Here is a 26843-nt window from a genome sequence, read left to right on the forward strand (position 1 = left end):
CAGAGTGGAGGTATTCATTATTTCAGACAGATCTATCCCCAATATATTGCACATCCTCAACTTCTCCACCTGTAACATTTATGTGTAACGGCTGCGGAGCAGAGAATGTTGCTTTAGAGCTGTTGTCAGAGAAAGTCATTAAAACAGGATTTAGGAGGGCTCTGTTCATTTCAAATGTGGACAAAATGCTTAAGTCCAAATGAGGTTTTTAAAGGCAAAGCAATAAAATAAAAGCTTTTTTTTTTTTTTTTTTTTTTACTTGATTCATTGTCCGCGTATCATCCATAGCAATATTACATGTCAGTGTTTCTATGGAAGGTTGTAATAAATGCCTGGTTCAGTGTGGCTGACAGATCATCATACAGTTTAACATAATCTGATGTCACTGTTAATCTGTCACCTAGAATTGGCATTTGTGCAGGTATGATGCGTTTGAAAAGAGCAGCCCACAACTGTCTGTCACCAAACCCATTTGCCTTCAGAAGTATGATGGAGAATGGGGAAAGAGCTGCCAAGCAAATAACCAGTTCTAGGACTTGTTTCTTGAGTAGCGTTAAGAAAGGTTCTGTAGGATGTTTCTGTAAGATGCAGAGGTTATAAAGCCTTCCAGAAAAATACCATACTGGTTGCAGGGACCAGTTTTACTCAGTAAAGTTAGCAGTGCATAAAATTTTAACGTTTACTTATGATTTAACACCTCCAAATCTGGCTTGCAAATAAAGGATGTCAGAGTTACTCTTATAATCACCTCATGTTTTTTTTTCTTTCCATTGCTGTAAACTGTCAGCTACTTTTATAAGCGCAGAAAATGCTTGTCATTTGCTCAAAAAAAGAGTGGCAAGCATTGAATACACCAACATGCCATCATCCTGCTGTATCACTATATTTCATAGTGATGAGTATTTGTCTGGTGGATTATACAGCAGCAGCACAGTTGACTGGTACAGTCATTGACATTGATGTCACTGTGAACCCTCAGTTGATGCTCACTAAAGCCTATTTGTGGTATGCAGTTTTTTTTGTTTGTTTTTTTGAGTAGTGAGCATTTCGGTCATTTTTCTGCTTGTTCTTGGTATTACCTAAAGTGCAACAGTAAAGTGTGCTGTTGACAGTAGCTATTCAGTTTTAGGCTCGTGACTTAAGTAGGAAAAAGAATAATGATATACCTTCACCCTTTTTACAGGATGTGACAACACTATCATACACTGAACACAAATATAAATGCAACACTTTTGTTTTTGCTCCCATTTTTTATGAGATGAACTCAAAGATCTAAAACTTTTTCCACATACTCAATATCACCATTTCTCTCAAATATTGTTCACAAATCTGTCTAAATCTGTGATAGTGAGCACTTCTCCTTTGCTGAGATAATCCATCCCACCTCACAGGTGTGCCATATCAAGATGCTGATTAGACACCATGATTAGTGCACAGGTGTGCCTTAGACTGCCCAGCACTACTGCTAACCCTAACCCTACTGCTGTGTTGATGTTATGTTTCCTCATAATGCATTGTATAGTATAGTATATAACGACAAAATGAACCTAATCCAACTATAACTAGTTACACATTAGATTGTAACCTTGTTTCAGTGATTATTTCTGAGATGTGCCATGACTATATCAAAATCATCAAAAATGTATTTATATAGCACTTTTTATACAAGAAATTGCAATACAAAGTTCTTTACAAATTAAAAACAATTAAAAACTATAGGGTAGCCTGCTGCCTTTCCATCTCATGCACGGTGAGTGGACACAGCGCAGGATTTCTGGAGAATGTAGAAGTTTTCTGCATGCTCTGGCACACAATTCCAACAACAGCTATTTCTCCTACAACTCCTAATGATGAGAAATAAATGTGTGGATCATAGGGAAACTCTGCACAAATCGTCTCACCAAAGCAAGCATCAATATTTTTCCCTGGCTCATGCACATTTGGAACTGGGATGCCCACTGATGGAGACCTCACACACTTGGGCAATGATCAAAGTTTTGTCATTTTGACTCACCTAATGCTGAAAGCAAGCTTTACCCATATACCCTTATTAACACTGACTGGTACAGACACAATTTGTGGAGAAAATATCAACCAGACAGCAGCTAACTTTTGCTTTGACTAAGCAAACGTTTGCTAACATTTGTCACAGGACTGACCAAAAAACACAAGTCACTACTTGAATTTTTGCAAACCTTAAAATAACTTAAATCGAAATAATAAAATGTCAAACAAGATCATTGCAGCAGACTTGTGGCTTTACAGCGGCATGTTACATATATCTTATATGGCAAGAATAACCACCGAAGATGTTATAAAAATACTAAGCACAAATTATACGCTATTGAACAAAATTAGAAAATGGCAAGCAACATTTTTTGGATGCATCATAAGGAAATAGAACCTGGAATATATTATCACATCTAGAAAAATTAATGGGAAGAGAGGCCGAGGCAGATGGAGAATGAAAATGATAGATGGACTGACATCATGGCGACACATGGAACAGGCAACAGTCACAATTCAGAAAGCAAAAGATCGGATTAGATGGAGGGAACTGATCGCCTACGCTGAATGGTATGGCACCTGATTGATTGGAAAATGGCTTCTATTTAGTGCAGACTTATGTACTGTGTACCAGCACAACTAACACGTGCGATCATGGACATTCATGTCATAATGAACACTCTCCTGACGCCCCCTAAAGCCTGTTTGAGGTTAACAAGATGGTTGGGAGTGTTGGTATATTTCTTGCTGTTTTCAGTGCAGCAGTAAATCATCATCAACCAGGTGAATGACAAGTGCTGTTATAGAAAACACATTCCAGTGGGTTTTTTCTCATGTCAGCAAGGGAAAAAATTGAATCCTTTATAACTGCTTTTTGATAATTGTCATTAAGTGCAGCAGACATGTCCCTAATGTTGTCGTTGTGTCTTTATTGTTGGCACAGTAAGTGGAAGGCCGACCGTGCAGCAGTGACCAGTTTGTGTGTGAGTCCTGATGGGAAACTGCTGCTTTCAGCGGGACAAACGATTAAGATGTGGGACTTGGACACCAAGGAGGTTTACAGGGTGAGTCCTTCTTAATCACCTGTTTTGTATTTATATGTGTTGATTCATTTGGCTATAATCACCTATTAGACTAATTTCTTATACTAGGGATGGGAATTTCGACTAATTTCACCACCGACTAGTCTCAAATTTTATTTGCGACTAGTCTATAAAGCCACATAATGACAGTGAAGAAATATTTTCATTTATATCCCGCTCCGTAAGTCTGGATGGGATCTGTAGTGACTTTGCCCATGGGCGATTCATCTGCCGTCTGGCCGCGGAGTGATGTGGGTCTCCTCTAATCAGACACTGGGACTGCTGCGGGGTTACTGGACTGACAGCCTGTGCTTTGGGACGGGCAGGAGCTCACAGCAGCACCTGCTGCTTGTTGAAAACAGTAACTGCAGAATGATCCGAGTTTTCCTGTCAGTCTCCAAAACGGCAGAAAAAGTCACTAGATTTGTGGCTAGTTGCTTTTGACAAAAAAAGTCGCTAGGACGCTTTGGAAAGTCGCTAGATTTAGCGAGAAAGTCGCTAAGTTGGCAACACTGGTTTCTGCTTACACAGCCGACAGTCGCGCACATCCCTAGTAGATATGTTTGTAATCAATCTCGAGAGGAATCTGTTTCATCAGAGATGCTTGCAGTGATGACTAGTTGACAAAGAACCAGTGAAGGGTATGAATCAGTGAAACATGGTTCTGACATTAGCTGTTGGTTTCTCTCTGTGCAGAAATTCACAGGCCACTCCACTGCTGTGACGACCCTGTGCTTTGCCACCACGCGACCTCCTGACAGCAACGGCCTCTATTTTCTTTCAGGAGCGGCACATGATCGACTGCTCAGTGTGTGGTAGGTGCAAAGGCAGCAGCTGGGGCTGATCTGCAGTTCTTTGTGATGCTGTGCAATTCCATGATAAATAGCAGCTGCCCTTGGCTGTGCTTTTGTATAACTAATATGAAGCGATCTCACTGTAGGCAAGTACGAGAAGATGGGAAGGACAAGAACTCAGTGGTGTCCTTCACGCTGACAGATGAGCCGCAACACATTGACCTTGTTGCGTCCAACAGCAAGGAAGAGGTTTGAGACATTTGTATTATTCAAATGTTCCTTTTTATGTATGTATGTATGTAATGACTTGCAGTCTGTTGTGAACTTGTACATAACAGGCAGAAATGGTTAAAGGTGAAGGATTGTATAACTGTGTTGCTTGTTGAGTCTCCCATTATTCTGTAGAAATGACTAAAGCGTTTAGAGATGTGGCTATGCACCACACTTATTTGAAGAGAAAATTGCATTTAAGCATTTGCTTAAAGCTTTGCTAAAATGCGCCTTCCTGCTGTGTGATTATTCTGGAGCTCTGTGTTATAATACCTGTTTTTATGTGCAAAGGTTTTATCAGTGGTCTTTTGTTTTTCATAGGCTGTGAGGCTGGCAGTGGTGTGTAAGGACGGGCAGCTGCACCTCTTTGAGCACTTTTTAAATGGGTAAGTCCTTAAATCCCTGTGTACTTGCTCAGTTTAGGTAACATATGGTAGTGGAATGTAACTGTATGAAAAAAATCAGCACCAGGCATTTCCTGCTGTTTAATTCCCTAAGTTAGTCCAAAGTTTTAATCAAATACTGACAATCAGCAGTTTAACTAGTGAAGTCTTTGTTATAGCCCAAATGGAACTCCTAAAACAGAGGACTCTAAAATGCAGCCATCTTCTAAGGTGGAATTGTTTTCATTCAGTGGTAGCACTTGTTCAGCTGCAAAATAAACTGCACTTCAGAACAGTGGGCAGCTACGGGCAAACTGCAGCTTTACCAGAGCAGCGTTTGCATGAGCACATTAACACTAGCAGCTAGTATAGGAAAGGTACTCGTAACAGTGATTGGATCGTACTTTAAGTCAAGCTCATCTAAACGTTCTGCTGCCACAACCAGGAAACCACAAGACAATGTGCAGACGGAGTCAATATGTAGTATGATCTTAGTGGTTACCAGGTTGTCTTCCCCTTAGATATGATGGAGTGAAGGTTAGAGAAGAGAGAAGTTGTGTTGATCAGTGACATATACTGTGCAGCTGTCCTACCACACAGTTGGCAAAAGCTGCACCACATTTTAAGCACAGAAGTTTTAAACTGGATGACAACAGTGTGCTGTGCAAGCAATGCAAAGGGACTCATGCATAGTCCAAAAAGCAGCTGCTGTTCCCACAAGCTTTTGCTGTCAAGTGAGTAGAAAGCCAAGCTGTGTGCCAAATTCAACACAGCATGTCAAATGTCTAGAGAGCAGACAATTTTTCCTAAATTCAAACTAGAAATTCTTCTTCAAAGGAAAATTGACTTGCCATACCTATACTAATAATACAGCATTCCAGTGGTTCATCACAATCCTCCAGGACATCATGAAACACAAGAGCTGTAGTTGTCACTCCCCAATCATCCTAAGTACTGTTTACAGCCTGGTGTATACCTGCAGTTTGGATTTTTAGCGTCTGTTATGGTCTGAGTTTGATCCTGATGTTAAACTGTTCCACTTTGTCCCACATTCTAGTCTGTTTTGCTTGTAATTTCATTATGAATGTACTCGTGGCATATGGTAAAATGAATTAATTCTGAGATAATTCTTTCTTTTATGTAATGCACAGTCTTTCTTTTATTACCATAAAACAAAACTGGAACCACTACATCTGGCAACAGAGTTCCTATCTGAGAGACTTCATGGTACCAGTGCCAATAGTGTGAAATATTGCTCTTGAGCCCTAAAGTAGATGTATTTTTAGATGGACCTCCTCAAAGTTGTTCCGGAATATGGGACAACAACAATAACAGTTGAACAATATTTTGTGTGCCATTTGAAAATGGGTGTGTCACAAGGAATCCTCTTTTTGTTAGAAATTAAAAGCTGTGACGTACATGTTAAACAGTTTTGTTTAATTGTTGTTTAATTCCCATGGCCTGCCTAAACATCTGTCCTCACAGGCCCTGTAAGAAGCCCTTGTCACCTTCGTGTACGGTGCAGATGTCAGACACAAAGGAGTCCCCAATGCCGATCCCCCTGCTGGCAGCAGCGCTCGGAGCCAATACCCGAACTGTCCTGCTGGCCTATGGCAACCACCTACAGCCAGTAATGGAGAAAGTGGTGAGTACACAGGATGCCAATGAAATATATGTAATTTTGGAAGCCATGTTTGTCATACAAGTAATATGACATCCTCTAAAATTGTATGATAGTACAAACAACTTTTTCACGAATTAACAAATACTTTCATTTATTCTGAATAATTAACCACAAGACACCTGATTGACTGTTGTGTCTTCTTGTATTGTACAATTAATGGGACAGTGCTTCACCCTGTTGATTTATAGTAATGTTAAAGAGGTATTTCATGCATTAACATGTTTTTGAGCTGTAAATTAAATAATTGCGTGTGATGAAACCATCAAACCTTGTGTGTATATTGGTCTGTCATCACAAATGTATTAAAACGTCATGGGTCTGAAATGACTCAACACACCATCTACTGCTTCATATCATCCTGGACCTTTCAAGGCTGGTGCTGACATAGATCAAACCATTTGGGAACTATTTATGTCAAACAATTAAAAATAAATGTTAACACCGTGTAATGAGTGGCGCACAGCTTCAGGCTGGAGCCAGCAGCATGAATCGATATGACTCGGGGCCACCTCACTAATGTCTGCTTCAGGAGGTTCTTGTGGAAAAAGTCCTCCTCCCCAAAGCCCTCTGGGGGCATATGTGTGTGAGACATTCTGTGTCACTGAGAAACTCCTGTGTCACACATCCATTCCTGCCTCTCTCTCAAACACCTACCCAATTTTTTAGCATTTATTCACGTTATGCATTGGGTGTAGTTAGGCTCTGAGTTGGGGTCAAAGTTGCACACAAATGTTCATGAGTGACAACTGATCACTGAGCCATTTCAGAATATCTTGCGAAATACAGCCATTCATGTCTTTGTTGTAAAAGACCGTCAGATTTTAGAGTGGTTTTAGTTGTGAAAGTGTTTTCCTTTGTTTGGGAACATCCATTTAGTATATTTTCATCTGGCTTTGAAAGCTTTCCAGAAATTGTGCTGGTGTTTTCAGCCATGAAAAACCAGTGTTGGTCAAACTCTTGATTTCCCTTGCTGCCCATTTCTCCCACCTGTACAGGAAATCAACACAGCAGAGAGACATGTGTGCCTGACCCGAGATGTTCAGACCAGCTTGTCCCTCTCAATGGAAACAACCGTCTCCAAGGTAACAATCATGTTTTCATTTTCTTTACTGTGATTCATTAAGACCCGAACAGTCTGGCACAATTTTGGTACACTGTTGATTTATTCAAACGTTTCTTGTGACCGATTGAAATTGCCTCTTCTAGGTGAAAACTCCAATTGTCAAAGCCAACTGTAGAGTGTTGGTCCCAGGGCTTCCTGGTCACCAAGCCCCAGTGAAAGGAACCTCACAGGGATCGGAGAAGAGGAAAAAAGACACCGACACCAAAGAGGTAATCATTGTGTCACCGAAGGTGCACCAGACGCCGGCTCACTAAATTGTTCTCTCATTCTTACAGCTTTTTGGCTTCGACACCAATGTGCAGAAATGTTTTCAGTACAGTGTTAGAGCAGTCGTTAGTCACACACCCATACTAATCAACCAAGAGAGGTTCTTAATAGATGATATGTGATGAAGCTGCTGTCGTAACTGATAGAGCATACATCCCCATCCAACCCCTTGAAAGGTGATTAAAAGACTTGTTTGATGACAATAAATATCATTTTGCACTTGTTGGACACGTTGACTTTACTCCCTTTAATTTACTTTGGTAGCATACACATATCCACTCTGTTTTTCCTCTCTTGATACAAGGAAGATGGGCTGAAATGATTTTTAATCTTAAGCCATTTTATCAAATTCGAGAACATTGTAGTATAGCGTTATGCATGATTTCTGTGATGTTGATTTGGTGTCAAACCTGCGTAAGATGGATACATTTAGTGTGTGAACAGATATGAGCCAATTCCTCCATACCTAAAATAACTGTTCCTCTGTAGATGTCAATAGCAGAGCGGCTTGGTGAAATTGATCTGTCTACAGTCTCCATCGAGAAGGGAGCTCCTAAAGGGACGGCCTCATTACAGACAGACAATTTTGCGGTACTCCTGGTGCAGGGCCTGGAGAGCAATGACGCCAGCATCCTAAATGTAAGTTCTCTTTCCAGGGTCTGAGCTCAGAAATCAAAGTTTGAGGTCTGTTTAGACAGAAAATCAAAATTGTTTTGCATTAGTTTATGTAATACCAGACAAATCCCACATTGACCGGGGTGTAAAATGTCAATGCCTCGAACATCTTTCAAACCAAGTCTGAATGTTCGGACTCTGATCAAGTCCAACATCTAAAAGTTTTTACAGTTAAGCAAGTTGAATTTAAATGCAGGCTGTTCTATGTAAGCATTCTTTCCTTTCTCTCCTACAGAAAGTTTTCCAGACTCGCAAAGAGATGGTAATAAAGAAGACAGTTGCTCGGTTACCCCTCCCTGCTGTTCTGCCACTAGTTGAAGAGGTGAATGTCCCTTTTCTGTGCAGTATTTTATAAAAAAAAATTGTTTTTGTTGTTGACACCTGTTGTTTTATATGAAGTTGCATTAACCTGTTCAGATGCTTTGTCCTGTTATCTAGATTTGTGAGTGAGGTTGCAGTGTTTCCCCGAGGATTGGTGCCTTGGGGGGGGGGGGGGGTGTTTTCGCGTCGGTTGTTGTCGCCGTCGTACAAAAAGTCGAAATAAGGAATTTGAGTCATAATATGTTTTATCAAGTATAGCCATGCCCCCTGGCTCCGCCAACTTTAACGATTTATTTAAAATTCACTATTGATTTATTTTAAGATCGGACACCTGATCTCTCATTTTGACCATAAAAACTAACGGGAAAAAAATCCTGAGCCGTAGAAAATCAGTCTTATCAAATTTTATTTTTTCCAAAATTGAATTGGGGTCTATGGAGAAAAAGCTTTTTGGAGCCAACCCTAGCGGACGGCGTGATATTGCAAGTTTTTGACACTTCCGGGTTGGCTTCAATTCTGGAGCCAGATGCTACGTCCACTATATATACAGTCTATGGGTCAAAGCCCGACATGCGGTGGTGAGATGATGACTTTTGCTGCGGGGCAGGTGGGGGGAGCTTGCCGTGCAGAACTTTGGCTGCTGTCACTTGGCCCGGGAGAGGCAGAGCTGCTCTGGGTGCTACTGCTTGAAGAGCCAGAGGGGCGGCTGGTGTTGCCATTATCACCCTGTGACTGTGAGCGTTTAAAAAACGCTGAGATTTTGCTTTGTTTTTCATGTGCCATTTTCCGACAGTCGCTGGCGGGAGTCTGCTCACATGTGCGCTCACGCTTGTGTGTGTGTACACGTGTGCGCGCATGCCGATATTAAAATATATAATTTTCACCATTTTGTACCACTTATTGAGCGTGTGAATCATTTTTAGCCCATTTTTACGTTACGGTGTTGAAAGGCTTCATCTAATTATTTTATAATAATAATAATAATAATTATTATTAATAATACTTTATTTATTTTAGGCCCAATATTACGACAGACGTCGTCTCAAAGGACCAATTTTGCATCATAAGAAGTCATGCTGTTAAAAAGAGCGCCTTCATTTTTTTTATCTCTATGAAGTTTCATCGCGGGTCCCACTTCCCTTCGTTCTCTTTTCATTTTTAACACTCCTACACGATTGAGAACAACACATGGCCCCGCTATACGGTCGTAATTACCTCATGGCGCGCATCACTGTCATCAGAGGTGGTTTTTCTTCTGCTTCTTTATTTTATGGCTGAAATAACTCTATATTTTGGCTGTAGTTTGTTGTAGAAAGTAAAACACGAGACGCGCCACTGCAAACTAGTGTTTGTGTGTGTGTGGTGACTGTGGAGTGGGGGGCAGTGTGACTGTTTACAAGACAGAGGGAGGGGGGAGTAGACACAGTGGAGTGCTGCAGCGAGTGCTGTAAGGACAGCATGTGGAGCGGCCTTTATGCAGGAAAACTAAAGTTTGCGTGTAAAAAAGTAACAATTATTTTAATTTAACTTGACCTTCTGGGGGGGGCGGGGGGTGCCGTTGGGGGGGCGGGGCGCCCCCCTAATATAATGGTAGGGGAAACACTGGGTTGTGTTAACTGCAGTCTTTAATAAACGCTGTATCTCCTCTACAGCTCACAAAGAGGCTCCAAGGGCATCCTTTTACGTAAGTAAAAGTTTGACAAAACAGCTTTACTGCAATGTTTGACTTAATACAGTGCTGGCACACATTAGATGCTGATCCTCATATATGTATTGCTGCTGGTCCACATTCTTGACAGCATATCCGTTTGTTCTTTCCTACAGGGCGGTTCTAATGGTGCGGTGGCTCAAGGCTGTACTCATGCACCACACATCATATCTGGCATCGGTGAGTCTCTTTGACAAGCCTCACACTCGGCCTGCGCTGCTGAGATGACGCCACCAGTTGCTTTATAGTGTGTAATGTCTCCAGTACAGACACACACTGTAGCCTGTACAGGGTCCAAATTGTGCATATTGTGATTGCTTTAAGCACAGCACACAGCAGTTTAAACAACAAAAGCACATAAACAAACACAGTGCTTTTTTTCCCTGTGCACAACACCGGTCTTCTATCAACATTATACTGGAGCTGAACACTTAATCGATTTCAAACTGAAATTACAATTGGAAACAATGCAATTAGCAAATTGCAAAGGCTGCAATTTAGGATATATGCTATGCTGAGTGTCTGAGTCAGGGTTTAAACTGTTGTGTCAATGGTTTTACAAATTACTGCTATCCCCATTGTGTGGTAGTAGTACCGCTCCATCGTGTGTTTTAAAGATGTTACTCTGAACTGATGCTTCATTTTGTAAGTCTTTTTAATTGCATCTGCCAGAAAAATTGCAGTTACATATTTTCAGCAATTTGTTCAGTCCTGCATAATGTTTTTAATTCATTTACATTATCTCCACCACACAGGAGAGAAGGTGTGGTTGCCTCTGTCTGTGACTATGACCAACATACCTCCACAACTGAGAGCTGAACATCCATTTACTCTGCTCATTGATGCATTGTAAATGGACGCCATAGATTTTTTTGGCACCCTCTCACTTTTACTATAGCATTGTAGGCAGACTAACGGTTTAACTGACATTCATCCCTTGACTTACTGTTCTTCATGATTTACACAAGACAGAGCTTTCGAACTTGCCTTTTTGGTGACCCCTTTCCTTTCACATAACAGTTGGCATCCACTCATTACAATTTTAAATGTGAAATAAAGTGCTAGCTAACATTTGAAAGCGGTGGTTAGCGGGGGAGATGAGGCCTTGGCAGAAGTCTCTCCATCGTTTAAGGCTGTCTTGTTTGTGTTGGGCTGCCGAAATGTTTTTACCTTTAGCTGATCCATCTGTGTATCCAACAGCTGCCAGACCTGGTTACTAAGCTGGGAGTCCTTTATCACATGATTGAGAGCAGAGTGAAGATGTTCCACAAGCTCACAAAGCTGCACGGGAAACTGTATCTCCTAACAACACAGGTAAGAGGCGTCATGTGCAGAAGCATGCACAGTGTCGTTGTCTTTAAGTATTTTTAACCCTTTGGGGACTGCAATTTTAAAGGTTCGCCAGTACATACATTTGTATTTTTGTTCATTCTGATGTCATTTCTTGGAATATCTTCAAATACCTAATATCCCTAGAATCCTTACAACTTAATCTAAAATGGTATACATATAAATAAACCAAAAACATTAGGTAAAGGTGTTCAAATTGTGTTATAAATAAGAAAATACATAAATCGGAAATTTTTTTTTAATTATAATTACTAAATATGCACACAAAACCCATTGATCGAAATGATTTCCACATGTAGAAAAATAAATAAGAAATTTCTGAACACACCAGTAGTGATTTAAACAAAATACCTATTTTAGTTTTTGAGATATGAACATTTTTGTGTAAAAACTGCAGAGGCGTTTTTTTTTTAGTTTGATCACTACTGCAGAACTAAGGCAACACTGAACATACAAAATTGAACAAAATATTTTTTCAACAATATTGTGTCAACTATATTGGTTCATTCATTCAACATTCATCATTTATTCAACTATATTATATACTCACACACAATCTCTCACTAAATCACACGACTTTCTCTCACCTAATCAAACTACTCTCCCTAAATCACACACTCTACAGTACCCAACTCTCCCTATCACAATTCTTATCTATCTATCTATCTATCTATCTATCTATCGATCTATCGATCTATCGATCTATCTATCTATCGCCACAAAGGTATTTTGGCGCCACACAGTGGTGGCGCGGAACAATTCCCGGAGTAATCACTCGAGTTTTTTTTTTAACACGTTGTAATGACGTAAATCATGTCACTTGAAAGATGGAAGTCTGTGCTTTTAGCAGCAAAAAGAATGAGCATTCTAGCTAATGTGGTTTTTGAGTTATATCAGTTTAAGCAGACATATGTTGACAGCGCGGGGGGGCGGGGCCGCCCGCGGCCGCCGGCGGGATGTCCATCCCTTGAGGGTTAAATGGACGGATTCTGTGAGTGTTGGAGGTGTGAATTGGGTGGCAGCAGCTGCTTAGATGCCTCCCTGATGATATTGTAGTGCCCAATAACACCCTTGAAGTGCAGAATGTACTCCCAGCTCACAGTCATTTGAAATGTAACTGTGAAATGTTTTGGGGCCAAAAACATCCACTGAGGGATGCTGTTTGTATTTGGAGACATTTAAAGCAGGAAATTGGGAGAAATGTACAGAAAATATATTATCAAAACAATTAAACCCTGATGCTTTCCAGTACATATTTATTACTAGTTGAGTTGTCTCATTTGTGCTATTACTTTGCTTTGTGTCTACAACTGGGATCAGGTACACAAAACATTTTACTATGCACTGTACCATGTACAACTGTGTATGTAATGAATACATTTGACTTGATTACAGGCTGCAGAGAACAATTTTGTGCAGTTCTGCTGCACGTGATTATGCTGTCAGTAGGCTTGGGCGGTATTACGGTAATACCGTATACCAGGTTAGGGTTAGGGTGTTTAAAAATAGCAGCGGTATCAGTTCCAATGCCGTAATGAAAAAAATGCAATGCTCTTATACAGGAGATAAGTGTTATGAGAGTGTGTGGCTCCGTTATGAGAGAGGCAGAGAGAGCAGCGTGTGTGTGTGTGTGAGAGAGGGGGAGAGCGAGATGTCCGAGCGACCCTGAATGCAACACGAGCGAGGAAGACGGCAGTCGATTCGGGGAGGAAGAGAGAAGAGGTGTGTAGCTGCTGGGTTAGCGTGACTGTATGGTTCAGCCGCTGTTAATTTACAATAAAGGCTGCAGTATTCTTCAATAAGGCCGGGCTCCGGGCTTTGCCTTCTACGACTGCTGAGGAAGTGAAGGGGGTTAACCCCGAAGTAACAACCGTAACTTCGGCCCTGGAGAACTGTCCTCTCCTGGGCTCCCGACCGTGGTCAGGAGCTGAGCAGAAAAGGTTAACATAAGGATTAAATAAGTCATTTAATGCCTAAAATTGATTCTATGTCCAGTAGCACTTAAACAGTTATGTTTTAGCCTACTTTTGGAGACTTTCCATAAAGTTTATGAACGTGACGTTGTCACGTGACAGCGCAGAGGAAAGAGAGAGGGGGGAAGATGGCAGATCCCGTACGGAGTGACTGGTGTCAAAAAAGAACACAACTTCTGCAGTTTGGGAGTATTTCGGGTTCCAGGCAAATGAGAAAGGAGAGCCGGTAAATACTGATGAAACAATTTGTAAATTCTGCAATCAAAAGGTGATCGTGAGAGATGGAAACACCTCTAACCTAAGGACGCATCCCTGAATCAACCACCCACTCACTGCTGCGGGTATTCAATTTCCGAACGTGAAGGCACAAGCCAGTAACAGTAATAGTCACAGTAATACCGTATACCCCGATAAAATGTGAAGGAGGTTTGACGGTATCAAAATTTGGATACCGCCCAAGCCTAGCTGTCAGTGTCCCAGTGCTGACAGACTTTACATCTATCTCAACCACTGTATTTTAGCCACACTTGTGTGAATAGCAAATATGATAGTTTTCCCAAGATGGTTTTGGCACATCTTTGGGCCTTTTCTTCAATGCGTTTATTTGACTTAAGCCTTGGACTTGTGCTGTCAACGTCCTAGTGACCTGCACTGAGGGCTGATGTCTGGGTTTGTCAAGGCCAGCCACTCTGGACTAGGGCTGCAGCTATTGATCATTAGAGTAATTGAGTATTCTATCGCTTATTCTGGCGATTAATTGATTAATCAGATTCTGTGCTTGGCATACACAATGCTTCACAGCATCAGAAATGGAGGTGAGTGCACTGTGCAACAGAAATAACCATCCCAGCGGAACAAGGTCAGACATATGCTGTGTATTGTACATACACTGCTCAAAAAAATTAAAGGAACACTTTTTAATCTAAGTATTGCATCAAATCAGTCAAACATGTGGGATACTGATCTGGTCAAGTAGGTAACTGAGGGGCTTTTTAGTCAGTTTCAGCTGCTTTGGTGTTCATAAAATTAACAACAGATGCACAAGAGGGGTAACAATGAGACACCCCGCAAAACAGGATTGGTTTTACACATGAAGGCCACTGACATTTTATTCCCTTCTTGTGTTTTCTGACTGTTTTTCAATAGTTTTGCATTTGGCTAGGGTCACTGTCACTACTGGTAGCATGAGGTGATACCTGGATCCTACAGAGGTTCCACAGACAGTCCAACTCCTCCACGATGGCACATCAATGCGTGCCATTACCAGAAGGTTTGCTGTGTCTCCCAGCACAGTCCTAAGAGCATGGAGGAGGTTCCAGGAGACAGGCAGTTACTTGAGGAGAGCTGGACAGGGCTGCAGAAGGTCCTCAACCGATCAGCAGGACAGGTATCTGCTCCTTTGTGCAAGGAGGAACAGGATGAGCACTGCCAGAGCCCTACAAAATGGCCTCTAGCAGGCCACTGGTGTGAATGTCTCTGACCAAACAATCAGAAAGAGATGTAATGAGAGTGGTCTGAGGGCCCAGCGTCCTCTAGTGGGTCCTGTGCTCACTGCCTGACACCGTGGAGCTTGATTAGCATTTGCCATAGAACACAGGAATTGGCAGGTCTGCCAGTGGTGCCCTGTGCTTTTCACAGATGAGAGCAGGTTCATCGTGGGCACATGTCACAGACATGGAAAGGTCTGGAGAAGCCGTGGAGAACGTTATGCTGCCTGTAACATGGTTTAGCATGACTGGTTTGGTGGTGAGTCAGTGATGGTCTGAGGAGGCATATCCATGGAGGGACACACAGACCTCTACAGGCTGGACAATGGCACTCTGACTGCCATTAGGTATCATTAAATCCTTGGATCCATTGTCAGACCCTACATTGATGCAATGGTCCTGGATTCCTTCTGGTGCACGACAGTGCCTGGCCTCATGTGGCAAGAGGATGCAGGCACTTCCTGGAGGATGAAGGAAATGATACCATTGACTGGCCCCAATACTCACCTGACCTAAATCCAATAGAACACCTTTGGAACATTATGTTTTGTTCCATCCGACACCATCAGGTTGCTCCTCAGACTGTCCAGGAGCTCAGTGATGCCCTGGTTCAGATCTGGGCGGAGATACCCCAGGACACCATCCATCGTCTCATTCAGAGCTTGTCCCGATATTGTCAGGCTGCATACAAGCACATGGAGGTCATGCAAACTACTGAGTACCTTTTTGAGTTGCTGCCAATGAATTTCAGAAAATGGACTAGTCTGCCGCATCAGTTTTTCACTTTGATTTTGGAATGTCTTGAATTTAGCCCTCCTGGGGGGTTGATAATTTTCATTTCCACCAAACAATATGGCATCTTTTCATTCCTAACACATTGACCAGTCCATATCAATATAAATATCCAGTTTGTTTTTTCCCCACATTGAAATATGATGTATTTTCAAAGTGTGCCTTTAATTTTTTTGAGCAGCTTATGTAGTGTAGTACAGGATTATTGCACATCTATAGTATATTACATATATAGTATAGTACAGGTGTATTCAACTAAAACTCACAGCCATGGGAACCCCACATATATTTTGTTGGTGATGCAGAAATCACAAATATGTTTTTATGTTTGGTCCCTTTAAACTGCTGCTACTGCAGCTGATAGAACACAAAATAAGAAAAGTGATCAGTTTATTAGTAATGATTACGGAGAAAATTCAATCGTTAACATTAGTTTCAGTTTGATTTGGTTCAACTTAGTGATTTCCTTCATTATGAGACAGTGTCAGTTCTACATGCACTTCAACACAATATCATGTTTGAATCTATGTAATTTAGTAGTTTTATCGTGCAGCTGTCTGTTATCAATCAGCTGCATTGATCAGTAAAATATACACATTAAAGTGCATTTAACAGTTATCTACCACCATTCCTGTCTTACATCATTTCCAGTTGCAGCTTTACATCGTCATAAATTTTTATATTCCTCTTTGTTCTCCATTAAAACAACCTGTTCGCCATCGGTTCATTTAGTGCAGAAAATGAGTCAAATGATCGTTAAACGCTGCTGTTTGTGTGTGATGAGTTTGAAGCCGAAAGTCTGACTTAAAGAAAGCTGAAAACCACCTTCATACCTGTTAACTCTGAGGTTTTAATTTTTGTCAGCTCACACAAAGAAAATCTGACTCTCAAACTGTTAGTAGTTCAGCATCTGATCTGATAAATGCCGTAAACACCAGAAAAGCTGCACTGGTTAAAACAGAAGCGATTATAGGTCTGGATCGTATAGGATAAAGTCTGAGTGTGGACTCCTACCGTGGTCCACCAGTTCGTGACCTGGACTCTAGTATGAAGTAGACTAAACGGAGCCTCGATGCAGAGAGTTTTACCTCAAGGAAGTTTAGGATTCTAATTATTTAAGTAACTGGAGGAATCGTTTCAGCCTTACTCTCAATCTTAACCTCGAGCTAACTGCTGTATTTATTTATTAAGATAAAGACAGCAATTTTCTTTAATTTCTTTTTCCTTTATCTAGTTACATGTATTAACATTTCTTTTTTATTATTATTAATTAAAAGTGGCTCGAGAGGTCAAATTCCAATTAAGGCATTTTCTGCTGGACTTGATAAAACTAACTCATTAGAAGTCAGTCAATCATCAATTATATGCATCAATATACGTAACGATGGAAATTAAATATGTTAAAATGACACATTTCGTACAGCTTTGTTACACAACCCTACTAGACTGCAACTTCACGGGATCTTTATCTTTATTTCTCAAAGACTGCACATCAGTGTTTTTTTTTTGCTTCCCTTCTGCTCCTACACACATAATCCTGTTAAGATGTCATGAAAATCTTGCACACCAGCAAGACTGAATAGTAGAACCTGTGGGCTGAAAAGACTAAGCTGATGAACAAATGCACAGGCCAGATTTGGTGAAAGCATTTGAATAGTGCAACATTCTGTGACTCTTATGAGAGTTCAAGAAAAAAAAGATAATGTCTTTGTATATTATCGCTTTTGTTCAAGAAAGTTACACTACACACCTGAGGGGGAAAATGCATTGTCGAAACAGCTTAAACGTATCGGATATTGTAACACAAAAAATCCCAGGCCAAACAAGTAACAGCCGAGCTCTAACTGCACTGTTTACCACACAGATGGAGGTTACTGTGCTTATTGCATTGCACTGTCGGTACCAGATAATGAAGATTAAAAAAAAAACAAAAGACACATTACAGCCACACACAATAGTTTTGCTACTTGAGGATAGTAGTTCTTTCTACCACTGCACTGGATAGGAAGTGAAGATGCATTTAATTAAAGAGACAGTTGTGGATGTAAAGCGAAATGGAATCTGAAAAGAGGATGTCGTGGTTTCTACCAATCCTTCCCTAATACCTTCTTCCATTTTTACCACTAGGTGGCGACAAACGACAGCAGCAACACAGTTTCAGATGTTGATCACACGGCTAAGCTGGTGTATGAAGAGGGTAAGTGTTGTTCTTCTATGCTCAGTCTTACTAACCTTCTGTTTCCCAGCTGTCCCTGTTTTAGAAACGCCTTCTCCCTTGGTGGCATCACAGTTTCTATGGCCTTTCCATGCTAATGTGCAGCATCCTAAACTCAGCCAGTGATGCAGTCCGGTGAGCAGAGGGAGTGGCAGCTCACAGGATTAAAATGATAATCTTGTTTCAGCCTTTATTCATCACTTGTGTATTTTAGACGCACGATTGACTGGAGTGGCGATTGAAACGTGCTGCAGTGCAACAGGTCACATTGATCCTCCGTTGAAGTTGCTGCCCCACCACACTATTGTTTTCTCATTATTCTGACTGGCATTCATTATCTTGTCAATTCACCTTAAGTCCTTTGGGACTTTTGGTGTAGACTGCATTGAATTGGTTTGGATTTATGAAGACAGCGTTGCCCATCATGCAGCCACTCTTGGTGATGCACCGCACGCAAACACGGCTCCTGTTGCCTGGCAACCTGACCGGCAGCGTTCAGATCCTCCCCTTTGAGCGGAACAACAAGGCCCCGCTCTGTTCACTCTCATTTCTCATTACCGTACTGTATAAAACGCTTTATTGAACCACATAGAAAATTGGCTTTCATGAAATAATTAACCTGTGCCTGGAGTTCCAATACCCCTGTCAGTGGTCCAGGATGTGAAGGTTCACTGAACAAAAAAAAAAAAGTTCATAAAAGAAGCTGATGAACAGGAAGCAGAAGTTCTTTCCTGTGTGTCAGTCCTGTGTGGATGATGATGTGCACAGAGCTTATTATGGACCCAACATGGGACCCTGATGGGAAGCTTTAAAGTTGTTAGTGAACCGCAGTTTGTAGAATTAAAGCTAAAATGACAAAGCAGTTGCTGGGTCCTTAAATGTACTGGTGGTTGTCTGCACCAGTAACATTATTTGTTCTTTAGAGGTACACAAAATTCACACTTTTGGAGGAACCTCTGTTTCGAGTAACTGCTTTTGCATGGTTTTAGAATAGCGATTTAAAAAAATAACAAAGCATAATTCTTTTTAGTTTTCCTACTTGTATTTATAAAATAGAAGAATTCCAAAGTATATTACTGTAGCAGTTCAGGCTCTCAAATGCTGCATCACTTCAATAATGAAAGACTGAGCTGTTTACATACAAGTATAAACTGAATAATGTACATACTCATAATAAGGATGCACAGTAATGAATTGTTGCCAATATGCAATATACCGGTTTATTTATTTTTTCCTGCTTGTTCAATCTGTATTTTGTTTTACCAGGAAACGCATTAAGAGCCATTTCTTACTCACAATGGCTCATTTTGGCCCATGCCAATATCTGCACTATTTTCTACCTAATTGCAGAGAACATCAAATCTCTTCTGTAGTGGAATTTACATATCATTATGCCTACTCTTATCCTGATGCAAGACAATAAATACAATGCTTTTCAAATGTATCTATTCACTGGGCAGAACAAGGTTTCTTCAGTTTACTAAAAGTGATGTAAAACACGCCATCATCAACAGCCTTCCCTGAGAGAATCCTGAAAATAGACTCACCCAGGGCATATTCAACCAGTTTCACAAGTTCCAAAACAGGTTCATAAATGTAACCTTTGTCCATGCTCAGCCCCAGAGCACGCTGTTAAGCAGTAAACTTTGATTCTGCTCCCTTTTGGACGCCTACAGACAGTTAGTTGGTGTTGTACATTTATTCAAGTATGCAGGAGTCCACTTAGAGGACACGGTTCGGTACGTGTGCAGCAGGTCTATCTATATATTCTGCACATACATGCTACTGTGAAGCATGCAGACCCACTGCCCTCACAGCCCAGTCTTTGTGGATGCTCTTTTTGGGCAAAGTAAAATCAGTTGAATCTTTTAGGCTGCTATTTGTTTATATGATCATCTTGTATTTATAGTAACTTGCATATGTGTTGACTAACTTCCAGAGACACGACATGTTTACGTGTTCAGGGTCAGAGGCTGACCACTGGTTTTAGTCATGGCACACAACAAGGGTCAGAAAAAGGGACTTGAGGAATGGAGTCACAGGAAGAAGCTCACCTTTCTTTAAGGAATGAAAGTCTTCGAGTTTCTTACATGCTGTGGAAACCTTACCGTAAGGAGCTGTTTGCAACAAGCCAGTGGGAAAAGACTTCTGTGTTCATGTTGTTCTCTGAGAGGGCAATAGGCAAGTTCTACCTTTCTCGACTGCAGTTCCAGCGACCCAGGAAAGTGTTTGGTTCATTATTTTAGGTAGTGCCAATCAAGGCAGTATTTCCATGACAGAGGTGACGTGTGGAATGTTCTGTACGGATTTAGAGATGACAAATTTTATGTCACTTACCGTAGAAACCTAACATACTTGCCGACAGAGAACACAACACTTTGTCTTTGTCAGCTTGATCTTAACCCCCAGTGAGTGGATATTATTGGCAGACGCTGATATTTCTTTTTAAAGCCTTCACCAACCAAGGCTGACGGCTTGCCAGATATCATGCATCCCAAAGGCAAAATTTGTCTAAAATTATCTGTTAAACCCAAAAGTACAACGTTTAATAATTAACCAAATTGTGCCACCTTGCTTTCTTTTTGTAAACATTTTGAACAAAGCTATTGTGTTAAAAAGAACTTTATTGGAATTGCCACAGGGCAAAAACAGCTGGGGGCTCCACATGGTGGATGACAGACAGATTATGGTCAACCAGGAAGGCCAGTTAACATGCAGGCTTAATTTGCAGCACATAACACAGATGAATGTTTAATATAAGTTGTCTAGCGTCTGCCCAGGAACAAAGCTAACCTTGCTAGCATGCCATAGCCAATGAACAAGTGGGATCTGCTGATAGATTCTAGGTGAAGTTCACACTTGAGTTTTTCTTATGCACGCATCTCGACATAAATCTATTTCTGAAAGTAGCTGTTTGGCACACAGGGTGTAATGAACTGAGAGGAACCAAACATTAAATATCCAACAGTTTGTGACAAATCCATGCTACATCCCTGTTGTGGATTAGTTACCCATGCTGTAGCATGAGCTGAACGACTGCAGTAGCTGCAGATGTATATGTCAGAATACAAGGGTGAGCTGTCCCATGGTGAAGCACATAATAGGCTGCCAGTTAGAGGATTGTACATGTTGTGATTTTGTTACATAAATGCTGCCTTTTAGCTGCATGCAGCAACACTTTGAAATGCTGTTTGCCTAAATGACTCCACTGACTGAATTAATGGGAACATGCACACAATAATGGTAATAGGCTCTCAAATTGACCTGTTTCATCCTCCACTTTGTGTTCCCGGCACTTGTCCTTTCAGTGTTTGGTACAACAGCCCTTTTTAATGTCAATTAGTGTGCATCAGGTAATTTCTCTTTGTGGCATCCTCCTCTTAGGCTGTTTGGCTTGCCAAAAAATTACACCACATCCCCGTACATGATGTCATTCTTACAGCCTCTGTCTTTATGGTAATTACCGCTTCCTCATTTTCAAGTTGTAAAGCATATACGCAAATTTGTAATTATGACATAAAGCAGCAGAATACTTACAAATATCTGCATTAAAGTCTGCTGGTCAGTGTGTTGGAAACAGATGGTGAGCAGCTAATGGACTGGGTAGATGGGCTCATTAAATCACAGTGACATCCCTCCAGCACCACACGTCCAGTGCTTTTGTCATAACCAAATGGCCTTGCTGTGGTATTGAAATGCAAATATCTGCCATCCCTCTGTATAAAATGTATAAACAAGTGAAGCATGGGAGGCTTTTTGTTGTTGCTCCAGTGCTTTTGTGGGAGGGTGTGTGCATGTATTGCTGGAATGAAAACAGTTTTGCATTATCAACTGATGGATTTGTTTTCTTTTGCTTGCCCTTTACAGAATCATCTGATGAAGACGAGGCTTCTGGTGACGAAGGCCTTCCTGATGTCGACTCTGATGTAAGTAAGACCGGCTAGTAAAAAGAGGCTCTTTCTCTAAATGCCTGCAGAAGTTGGCAACATTTCTGCCAGGAAGAACCAGTAGATTTGTAGCACTCAAACTGCAAAGTGCTGCACATCTGCTCACATTTTTATAGTGTCCATTTCTGAGTTGAACACTACAATGTCTTTTGTTATGTCCTTCTCAGCACTGGGAAGAGGAGGAGGCGATGGAGGAGACGGTGGAAGATAACAAGGAGGAGGATGAAGACGACGAAGACGAGGATCCCGACAGCAGAACAGAATCCAAAGCGAACGGAGAGGAGGACATGGAACATGAAAACGAGAGCGAAGAAGAATAAGAACAAAGAAAATACCAATCATACTTACAATGGACCTCAAAGAGCTATATATACTTGCGTTTTATTTTCAAGCTTTTGATTTTATTATTGGAATAAAACAAGGTTTTACAAAAATCAAGGGACACATGTTGAAATGAGGCCAGACGCAGCCCCTGCCTCACCACAACTCTGTTCAGCCACAAGGTCGGTGACGTCGAGCTCATTTCTCCGTCTCAGCAACATTCTGCAAAAATGTAATTGATGCAAGTTCTCCCTCTGTTGTGTCGACTTGCATCCCAGCTCTACATCCTGCTTGCATTAGAAGGACTGAAAAGTAATTTGGTGTTCAGTTTGCCTACACTGCAGTCAGCATTCCAAATTTTATATCTTATTGTAATTAATAGTACTAGATTGTATTGTATGTCCGGCTTAACAGTACAGCTCTCGGTGATTGGTTATTCTAACACCTCTGTAGGCCAACTGGAACGGCACACACATGCAAACAACGCAGGATTGGAGTTGGGATGCAGTTCTCACCCACGGCTGTTGTACAGAATACCAGAGGTGGGATTTCCAGGCAAGACCATACATCATAAGCCCACACAATGTAAATCTGTATGTACAGTGAAGTGTTTGTATGAGCTCTTCCCTCTACAGCTATCTCCCAGATATCCTTGGGATTAAATGAACCCTTGTAAAGTCTCCTGAATGCTGTTTTTTTTTTTTCCCCCTTTTATTAATAGTCTCCAGATTTGTTGCAGCCCTCTTGTTTTAACTGTGTTCTTTTGTGCATTTAGTTTCTGGGCATGTCCTGATGTCCACTGCCTTCAACCCATAATCACAGGGGCAACTGAGTCAAAAAATGTGAATTTTGCTCAAATAGGTGAATAAATGGGTTTTCAAAATGACTTGCTGTGTCTCCGGTCATGGACAAATTGTAGAAGTGTTACAAGGCAGTTGAGAAACAGTGTTGGGGGGGAGTATAGGAGATGAAGGTGTTGGTATGGAGCAGGCTGGGAAAATGATGTGGGTAAAATTCTGCAGGATGCCACTTTTGATTGTGTACATTGGTATTGTATGTACTAAGAATTTAATAATACAAATTTGCAGGAGTATCAGTTTTTGGCAAATCTGGTAAATCAAATAACTGACAGATGGTTAGTTTGACTAATGCATCAATCATAAAAATCCAATATTGCTATAAAGCAGTTTTGCTCACTGACTCAGTAGTGCCCATAGCGTGTTAATCCAACCAGAGATGATACAGGGACATGTTTTGGTGTAAATGGTAAAATCTCTTTACTGTTTCTGTGATCTGGCTGCATCGTACCTCTGCTGCAAAATCTAAATCCTCTGTGAAATGTGAACTTTTCACTGTACATGTACATGGTCCTTGGTTTACATTGTTTTGCCGTTAGGTCGGAACTGATTACAGCCGGTCTTCGGTTTCACTACGTCAGAACTGGATTAGTGGAACTAGATGGCGAGCGGAGTGGACAAATACGTCGTCACGCAGCAAGTGGAGCAGATAAATACTATATGTACAGTAGTCTGCGGTGCGCTAAGACGGCTTTTATTTCCATTTTTGCCTGTATTTACTTACCGAGTTGTGTTTCAGTGTGAGCTAATGACTGTTTTCCTTACTGTAGTTGTACACACATGTAAACTGGTATTGTGATGCATGTAATGGCTTTGTTTACATTTTCACCAGAGTTCCAACTTACGGTGAAAAGTTGACTTACGTTACACCATGGGAACAGAACTACAATGTAAGTCAAGGACCCTCTGTAGTAGCCTGAAAATGGTTGCTGTTGTTTCCTGTTGCAAAGGAAATGGTAACACAGAGTTAAGGGATGGAGAACTTAAGTGATTGGCTCATGCCAGGCTTATACCTGCAAACTGCACCTGGAAAATACGACAAGTATGTACCATTCAGCAACTGCATGAAAAACACCGGACAAATGTTTGGGGTCACAAAAACATGACTGGAGAAAGATTCTTCCGACATAATGTTTCATCATAGTCTCCTGTAACTTTAATGTGCTTAGTCGACCGATGTTCAAGCTTGATGATCTCTACGACAAAGGTCTCATCTTAGGACTTCAGATACTCCTCAACAGCATGCAGGACTTCATCATCACTCTGAAAACTGCAGCCACACAAATTGGATCTTAGTTTGGGAAACAGAAGACGGCACCACAGTGGCTTGGTAGTCACCTTCCAGCTAGAAGATCCCCGGTTTGTGTCCCTGCCTTCCTGGGATCTTTCTGCATCAAGTTTATATGTTCTCTCTGTGCATGCATGGGTTTTTTCTGGGTTCTCCGGCTTCTTCCCACAGTCCAGAAACATGCTGAGGTTAATTGGTTACTCTAAATTGTCTGAAGGTGTAAATGCAAGTGTGATTGTCTCTACAGTGCCTATCATAAGTATTCACCCCCTTTGATGTTTTACCCTTTTATTGCTTTCATAAATCAATCATGGTCAATAAAATTTAGCTTTTTTAACAAAAAAATTTATTGGGAAAAAACTCTTTAATGTCAAAGTGAAAACAGATTTCTATAGAGTAATGTTAATGAAAGAAAATTATATAAATGAAAATAATTGTTTGCATAATTATTCACCCCCTTCAAGTCAGTATTTAGTAGATGCACCTTTGGCTGCAATCACAGCAGTGAGTCTGTATGGATAGGTCTCAATCAGTCTTGCACATCTGCCCACTGCAATTTTGCTCCATTCTTCTTTGCAAAACTGCTCAAGCTCTGTCAGGTTGCGCGGGTATCGGGCATAAACAGCCCTTTTCAAGTCCAGCCACAAATTCTCTATAGGATTGAGGTCTGGGCTTTGACTCAGCCACTCCAGAACATTTACCTGGTTCTTTTTTAACCATTCCTGTGTAGCTTTTGCAGTATGTTTTGGATCATTGTCTTGCTGGAAAATAAATCTTCACCCAAGACGTAGTTCTCTTGCAGACTGAAAAGATTGTCCCCTAGGATTTCAGTGTATTTTGCAGCATTCATTCTGCCCTCTATCTTTACAAGCCTTCCAGGTCCAGTTGCTGAGAAACATCCCCACAGCATGATGCTGCCACCACCATGCTTCACAGTGGAGATGGTGTGTTTTTGGTGATGTGCAGTGTTTGGTTTCCGCCAAACATGACGCCTTGTCTGATGGCCAAAAAGCTCGATTTTGGTCTCATCAGACCAAAGAATCTTCTTCCACTTGACCATGGAGTCTTCCACGTGCTTTTTGGCAAACTGTAGTCGAGATCTAATATGACTTTTCTTCAACAGCGACTTTCTCATTGCCACTCTCCCATAAAGCTTTGACCGGTGAAGAACCCGGGCAGCAGTTGCTACATGCACAGTCTCTCCCATCTCAGCAGCTGAAGCTTGTAACTCCTTCAGAGTAGTTGTAGGGGTCTTGGTGGCTTCTCTCACTAGTCTCCTACTTGCACGGTCACTCAGTTTACGAGGGCGGCCTGATCTTGGCAGATTCATACAAGTGCTATATTCCTTCCATTTCTTGATAATTGATTTCACTGAACTCTGGGGGATGTTCAGTGCCTTGGAAATTTTTTTATAACCATCCCCTGAATTGTACTTCTCAACAACCCTTTCCCTGAGTTGCTTAGAGTGTTCTTCTGTCTTCATGGTGTAATGGTAGCCAGGAATACTGATCAACCACTCTCTGGACCCTTCAGACACAGGTGTTTTACAACTCAATCACTTGAAACACACCCACACCACTCAGGTGATCTTCATTTCACTAATTGTGAGACTATTGGCAACAATTTGATGGACCTCTATTGAATTAGACCATTAAATGAAAAGGGGGTGAATAATTATGCAATTATTTTTATTTATATAATTTTCTTTCATTAACATTACTTTATAGAAATCTGTTTTCACTTTGACATTAAAGATTTTTTTCCAATAAATTTTTTTGTTAAAAAAGCTAAATTTTATTGACCATGATTGATTTATGAAAGCAATAAAAGGGTAAAACATCAAAGGGGGTGAATACTTATGATAGGCACTGTATTTGTAGCTCTGTGATAGACTGGTGACCTGTCCAGGGTGTCCATTGCTATCATCCTAAGTCAGCTGGGATAGACTCCAATGCCCCCGAGGCCCTAACGAGGATTAAGTGCTGTGTGATCATGGATGGATGTAAGGTGGTACCAGTCCAGGTGACTAAGCTGTAACAGTTCTCAGCCTCATATGGCTGCTTCTGTGACCCACTCAAAGGCTTCCTTTCCTTTTTCCTTTGCTTGCATAGAACATTTGAGTTTTTGTGGACAGTGATGTAAGTCATACAATAGTTTTACTTATTTAAACCGACAATTCGAAAAGAGTTGTTTTTACCTTGCTGACATGTTTCAACAGCTTCTGCTATCTTCCTCAGAGCGTCATCTGACGTTTGGTGACGTGTCCTTTTTATCACGTGGTCGGTTGACAGATCCGTCA

General features: G+C 41.1%; 1 protein-coding gene across 1 annotated transcript in view; it reads left to right on the forward strand.

Annotated features, from left to right (window-relative positions):
- Positions 1 to 23285, forward strand: part of wdr43 (WD repeat domain 43) — a 25740-nt gene extending 2455 nt beyond the window's left edge. The window contains exons 4-18 of the mRNA XM_022216819.2: positions 2951 to 3071; positions 3786 to 3904; positions 4030 to 4132; positions 4475 to 4539; positions 6022 to 6181; positions 7216 to 7302; positions 7427 to 7552; positions 8100 to 8249; positions 8521 to 8607; positions 10259 to 10290; positions 10431 to 10494; positions 11515 to 11628; positions 18044 to 18113; positions 21999 to 22057; positions 22246 to 23285. Of these exons, the coding sequence (XP_022072511.1) occupies positions 2951 to 3071; positions 3786 to 3904; positions 4030 to 4132; positions 4475 to 4539; positions 6022 to 6181; positions 7216 to 7302; positions 7427 to 7552; positions 8100 to 8249; positions 8521 to 8607; positions 10259 to 10290; positions 10431 to 10494; positions 11515 to 11628; positions 18044 to 18113; positions 21999 to 22057; positions 22246 to 22398 (1510 nt within the window). The 3' untranslated portion in view covers positions 22399 to 23285. The remainder of the gene's footprint in view (positions 1 to 2950; positions 3072 to 3785; positions 3905 to 4029; positions 4133 to 4474; positions 4540 to 6021; positions 6182 to 7215; positions 7303 to 7426; positions 7553 to 8099; positions 8250 to 8520; positions 8608 to 10258; positions 10291 to 10430; positions 10495 to 11514; positions 11629 to 18043; positions 18114 to 21998; positions 22058 to 22245) is intronic.
- The last annotated feature ends 3558 nt before the right edge of the window (positions 23286 to 26843 follow it).

This window comes from Acanthochromis polyacanthus, chromosome 1 (genome assembly GCF_021347895.1).
Source record: "Acanthochromis polyacanthus isolate Apoly-LR-REF ecotype Palm Island chromosome 1, KAUST_Apoly_ChrSc, whole genome shotgun sequence".
In the NCBI taxonomy this organism is placed as follows: Eukaryota; Metazoa; Chordata; class Actinopteri; family Pomacentridae; genus Acanthochromis; species Acanthochromis polyacanthus.